Genomic DNA, 6,013 nt, shown 5'->3' with positions numbered 1-6,013 from the left:
TGCATTGCCAGAAATCGGCTTTAGAAACGATTCAGCGATGCAGACAGCGAAACAAAAATAAATAAATAAAAAGCTGGGGTGCAGGAACATGCTTAGTCCGGGCGGAGCTAAAGTACTTGCTTAGCTGCTTGCTGGCTGCAAGGTGCCTTGTAGCCTCTCTCGTGCGGGCAGACCTCTCTAGGGGCTTGCACGGTGGGGGTTTTCAGGCAGATTCACACTGCCCCTTGATTTTTGCGAGACAAGCACACCACGACAAACACTTGCACCCGGCTCGAAACACCCGCTATATATCGCTTAAACGCCTTCTCTTGGGGTTCGCCTATATTAAGAGCTACCGGTTAACAGCATGGCAATCCTTGTAGAGTGAAGCAACGGGAGGAATAGGCCGGTGGGATATATGCCATTGGAATCGTCTAATACTATGTACAGAGTCTTAAAATACAACATGAGGGTGGAATACATACAAGACAAAAAGTAAGGTACCCCACAGGCGCAGCAAGAAGAGTTAATAGTAGAGGAGAGAGGATTGTATCGGGATCAGGATGCATCCCCCTGCTTTCTGCACTGGATCCAGGTGCACTCCATCAACAAAGCTGGTATTTAAAAGCTTAAGTCTTTAAAACGGCAAACTAAAAAATAAATACATCAGAAAAACCTGCATTTCATTTCCCCCTAATTGTGATTTTAACAGCGTGGCCTTTTGTTTGCTGACTTTTACTTAAGAAGTTCAAAAAAAAAAAAAAATAAATCACTCACAGAGTAAGTAACAAGTCCACGCAATTATTAATGCTCTACAGCACTCCGAGGAGCGATGCAATACTGAAATGTTGACTATGGACGTGAAACCACGCACACAAACGAGAGAGATAAATAATAATAATAATAATATTTACATTGCTAAAACTTCTCCTTAAAGATATATAGTTGACGGTCATTTTATTCCTTTGCTTTCGAGTCCCCTCGTTTTATTTTTCGCTGTATTGTGCACCAAAGGGGAGAATGGCAACGTTACATGGTTCTTGGGGTAAATCCGATCTCTTTTATTAGACCAGCTCACATAAATATTAGACCAACTCTAATGAAAGAGATCGGGTCCGGTGTCCGCCGGTGCCCGTAGACCAAGACGGCTACAACCTACGTCCCTGCAACATTGTATCCTTTAGTGCTTTTAAGATAGGAACAAATATTCGCACACACGAAGACTGTGCATACTTGCTACAGAATACTTTATCCTTTACCTCTGCGCACCGGATAGCTACCGACTTCAGTAGACGGGGATCTCCGGTCCTCGCGGAAAGGCGCACAAATCCCCAGTGCCTTAGCCTGTGCGAACAGTGATGCTCTTGCACTCTTCGCATTAATCGCGTCCAGCCAACTGCAGAGCTATTTTCAATACCACGACGTGATTTAAAAAACAAAACACAACAACAAATCAAACCGAAAACAAGTCCCGTTAGTGCAGGATGGCATTTACGATAGCTGCTAAATAAATGTGGGTCTCGGCCGGCATATTATTCTGCACTCCCCTTGGTTTTTGCTACTACATGCCGGGTTGTGCAGGGCAGTTAACACGCAAGGGCAGGGCAGGCAGGGATAGGCAACAGCAAAGCAACCCCCGGATACCGGCTTGCAGAATGCAAGTTATTTCTTAAGTTCCTTGTCGCACGAGTAAGAGGGCTAGGTATGTTTTCCTAGCTGCCTGCCGGCTTTTGATAGGAGAAAAATGAAGTCGGAACAGCTCCCTGCAAGTGCAGTGAGATGGGCCAGAGGAAGAAATAGGAGAAGCTTTAAGAGTCAGGCGAGAGGATGGAGGAGCGCTGTGGTCCTGCGGGGTTTTCCTGCAGGCAGCTTGCCCCAGGGAAGGCTGCTGGGAGACAGTAAGTCACCCGGGGGACAAATCCTGCCTCACTGACCCCGGCTAAGGCAAGAAGCCCAGGGATCCCCGTGCACCGGGATCAAGGACTTGCAGAACTGAAAGTCGGGACAGACAGCGGCCCCGGCTGTAAACGCCCTCGGCGCTTACATGGCTATAGTTTACGAAATCAAACCCAATCTTTCTGGACTGTAACAGGTGCTGCAAAGGCAGGACATCGCCGTGGACGTGAGCCGGCTCCGAGGCTTTGCAGTCCTGTGCAGCGAAAAAAAAAAAAAGTGTCCTCGTTTTCCTTGTATCGACTCTAAAAAGTCCTGGGACACAGCAGGAAGACACGGAAGTTCAATGTCAAACTCAGCTGCCCGTGCCCTTCTGTCCGTGTACATACACCCCCACAGCAAAAGGCGTCTTACATTTGACATAAGTCCTTCCATTTTATATTCTCCGAGGATCAAATCTTGCTCATCAGTCCCAGTGAAGCAGGCAGGGCTATCTATGTAAGGGAAGAAAGTTTTGCTTTAATATACCATTATTTTAAATGGTATAATACTGGTAACAAAGGTTGGAGTGTCCTTTTGTTGGTGCACCAGAAAATGTAGGAGAGGCAAGGGTTTTTCTTGTGGTATCTTTTATTAAACCAATTGTATAGTTGGGGGAGATGTTGGACAAGCTTTCATGCACAAAGTGCCTTTCACACTGTGCCAGAAAGCTTGTCCTACATCCTTTCCAAGTATAGAGCTGGTCCAACAGAAGACATCATGAAAACACCTTTTCTTTTCATAATGTAACTAGTTTCAGTAAGCTAAGCTTGATAAAGTCCCTTTGTTAAATTAATGGAAAGACTGCTCTAGTTTAACCAGCTTTTACTATAAACTGCAGGCTGTTTGTGGTAGGGGTGGCTCAATTAGTTGTACTAATAGACATTTTCTACATGTTATTATATGGCAAAAAATAAGCTCCCCCCCAAAAAAGGGTTTAAACTAGTTCCGGAATTTAGCTTGATCATCTGTAGTCCACAATTAGTGGTCACAACACCCACCCCACAAAAAACCCATCATTGTACACAGCCCAAGTGTGAAAAATGCAGCTCAAGTGTGTTTAACCCTTATGGGCATGGAACGGAAGAGGTCTCACTTGGCTTTGTGCTTGGCCTGTTTTTCAGGAAAGTGTTTGATCGCCGAGTCTTTCGAGATGGAGAAGAAGGAGGAGGACCCCTGTGAGCGCCCCAAGCAAAGGCAGAGGAGAAAACCCCGGGTGTTGTTTTCCCAAGCTCAAGTATTTGAACTGGAAAGGCGATTTAAACAGCAGAAGTACCTCTCGGCACCAGAAAGGGAGCACCTAGCTAGCATGCTGAAGCTCACCTCCACTCAAGTAAAGATCTGGTTCCAAAACAGGAGATACAAGTGCAAAAGACAAAGGCAAGATAAATCCCTGGAGCTCTCTGCCCACCCCCTCCCTCCGAGGAGAGTTGCTGTACCTGTACTGGTCAGAGATGGCAAACCATGCCTTGGGGGCTCCCAGGCTTACACTTCCCCTTATAATGTTGCTCTTAGCCCTTACTCCTATAATACCTACTACAGTGGCTACAGCAACAGCCCGTACAGTGCTAACTACAACTGCAGTTATGCTGGGATGCCCTCTGTGCCCACTAGTGCTACACCAGCCGGTCACATCATGAATATGAGCTTTAGTATGTCTAACGCTGCTCAGAACCAGCCTGGCCACTTGCAAGCCACACTGCCAGCAGGGATCAGGGCGTGGTAAGTGGGACATTAGGACTACCTGGAAGATGTGTGCCCTGAGCAATACCGCCACTGGAACCATCCAGGACACAGACTGACGCCAGAGAGGCTCAGAGGGGCTTCTCCTGCTCTGTGTATCTGGACATTTCCTGCACAATCCCAGTCTGCTACAAGAGCAATCTGCTGCAGCTCACCACTGAAGCTGCTGCTTAAAGGACACAGGGTTATAAGGGGCCCTTGAAACTACCAAGCTGCAACAACTGGAAAAGTGAACTACTGATTATTTATTTAAGACAGGAATTTTCAGATGCATCCCTCTCTCTGTCCCACCCCAAAAGGCATTTGCTTCTCCAGGCTACAAGGACGTCCCAATAAGGTGGTGCCTTCCAAAGGTGATTTGAAAGCAGAGACCATGCATGCATCTGTGCATTTACTTTCATATGAATGGTTTATTTAAGACTTAGAGCTCCCTTCTCATCCTCTGGAATATAGTTCTGGTATATAATACTTGATTTTTTTTTCCCAGCACACATTTTTCCTTTGTGTAATTTTTCAATTAAATAAGTTGATAACAGTATATAATTTTCAACAACTTCTGCAATTCCTTTTTCTAACTTTTCCTGCTCATCCTTCCTAGCTCAATATTAGCATAAAATAGAATTTACGTGGAAATAAATTTCGGTTATCAAGAGGACAAAAAGGGGTCTGAGCACAGGAATGGAAGACTAACTGTGGAATACTAATCTCCGACATCAACTCCTATTTCTAATCCAGGAGCAGGCTTTTACTTTTCTGCTTCCTTTTCCCTGTGTATAACATGGCTACTATACATACCAGCTGCTTCACAAAGAAATCGTGAGGGTTGGTTAGTTATTGATTATCAGGTCATATCCTTAGCTGGCAACAGTCAGCCAAACTACACTGATTTCTATGCTGCTATGTCATTTTACATTGACTGAGGATCTGGTCCAACATATGCGAACTGTTTTACAGGTATGAAGAACTTAAAATCAGGGAGAAGGGAACACTCAGGCTGAGGAACAAGGCTAAAAACATACCAGCATAGTGATGATGATTGTAAAGCGTCAGTTTTCAGGGACACAAGATCTGTTATGGATAGTTACAGCGATTGCTATCATGGACGTGTTTTTAAATTACCCTTCCCATACCTAAGGACATGGTTTTATTTGAATGCATTATTAAAACAAACAAACAAACAATGAAGAACTATGTAAAATATTCTCTATGTCAGAATGGCTAGAAGTGGAAAACTAATTCTGAGAAGGGAACAGCTGTCAGCAGGGACTTTCCTGACCCCGCATAAAAAAAAGTCTTAATAGTTCTAATTTTTTTTCCAAGAGTTCTGCACAACATCAAGGTGAGCACTGTTTTACAAATTCCTTTGCCTAACATAAGCACGTTGGGCCTCATCTGAATCCACATAGAGCTGCCATTAAAACAACCATGCGGGTCCCAGTGATTCAAGACGGGTGTACAGACATTACACCGTGCAGTCAGTATACACAGGGCCAAGTTCTGCTTGTGCAAGTTCTAGCCCACAGCTTCCATTCAGCACTGTTCAGGGATGCTGAAGTCTCATTTCCAAAATGTGCATTTGGAAGTCAGAGACTTCGTCTTCATATCTGAAAAGTGTTTCTTGTTGAACACCACTCTCCTAAGTGATAATGTTATTCCACAAGGCTTATCCTCAATATTACAGAAATATTAAAGCCATAGGTGTGGATAACTACCTGGATAGCAAGGGTAATTACCAAAAACAAAAATCACAAAATGTGTCAAGTGAAACCATGCCACTCTTCTGCCAGACCCTCTGGCAAAGCATAGTTGCTGTCACTGAGAGGTTCAAAATGAAATGGTGCATGTTGTGGCCTGACAGAGCCTAGGGCACAACATAGTGCTTGAAAAGCAGGTGTGTGATATACCTTTCACTCTACTTTACTGATAGACATGCCATATGCCGTGGAAGACACCCATACCCTCTGATCCAACCCCTGTATTTTGGGTGAGCCATTTCTCTCTTGCTGCATTCCCTTACATGTGGGAGAACTCTGCCCTCCGGACCTAATCTGGATTTCACTTCCTAGATCATAGTCCTTTTACTTAACTAAAACTGGTGCAAGGGAAAAGAGAATCGGGCACATTTTTTTTCCACTCATCTGAGGTCTCAGGATACTAGGTTGTGCAGGATACCAGGTTGTTTTTAATATCCGTGCTTTTGTTCAGAAACTTTTTGGAGGACAGTCTCAAGCTATAATCCTGTTTTCAGGAAGAGGGAGTGCAGGGAAGGAAAGAGGTGTTATTTCACTTAGAATACCATTACATCACATATATCCGACGCCTAGGACAACAGAATCTCCATCCTGGTTGAGATCACAAT

General features: G+C 44.5%; 1 protein-coding gene across 1 annotated transcript in view; it reads left to right on the top strand.

The window, feature by feature from the left end:
• Positions 1-4,994, top strand: part of NKX2-6 (NK2 homeobox 6) — a 5,846-nt gene extending 852 nt beyond the window's left edge. The window contains exon 3 of the mRNA XM_025210147.1: positions 3,036-4,994. Coding sequence (XP_025065932.1) covers positions 3,036-3,637 — 602 coding nt within the window. The 3' untranslated portion in view covers positions 3,638-4,994. The remainder of the gene's footprint in view (positions 1-3,035) is intronic.
• Positions 4,995-6,013: the final 1,019 nt, after the last annotated feature.

This window comes from Alligator sinensis, unplaced genomic scaffold, assembly GCF_000455745.1.
Source record: "Alligator sinensis unplaced genomic scaffold, ASM45574v1 scaffold685_1, whole genome shotgun sequence".
In the NCBI taxonomy this organism is placed as follows: domain Eukaryota; kingdom Metazoa; phylum Chordata; order Crocodylia; family Alligatoridae; genus Alligator; species Alligator sinensis.
Note: the sequence above shows the minus strand (reverse complement) of the source record. Positions and strands in the feature narration are given on the sequence as shown.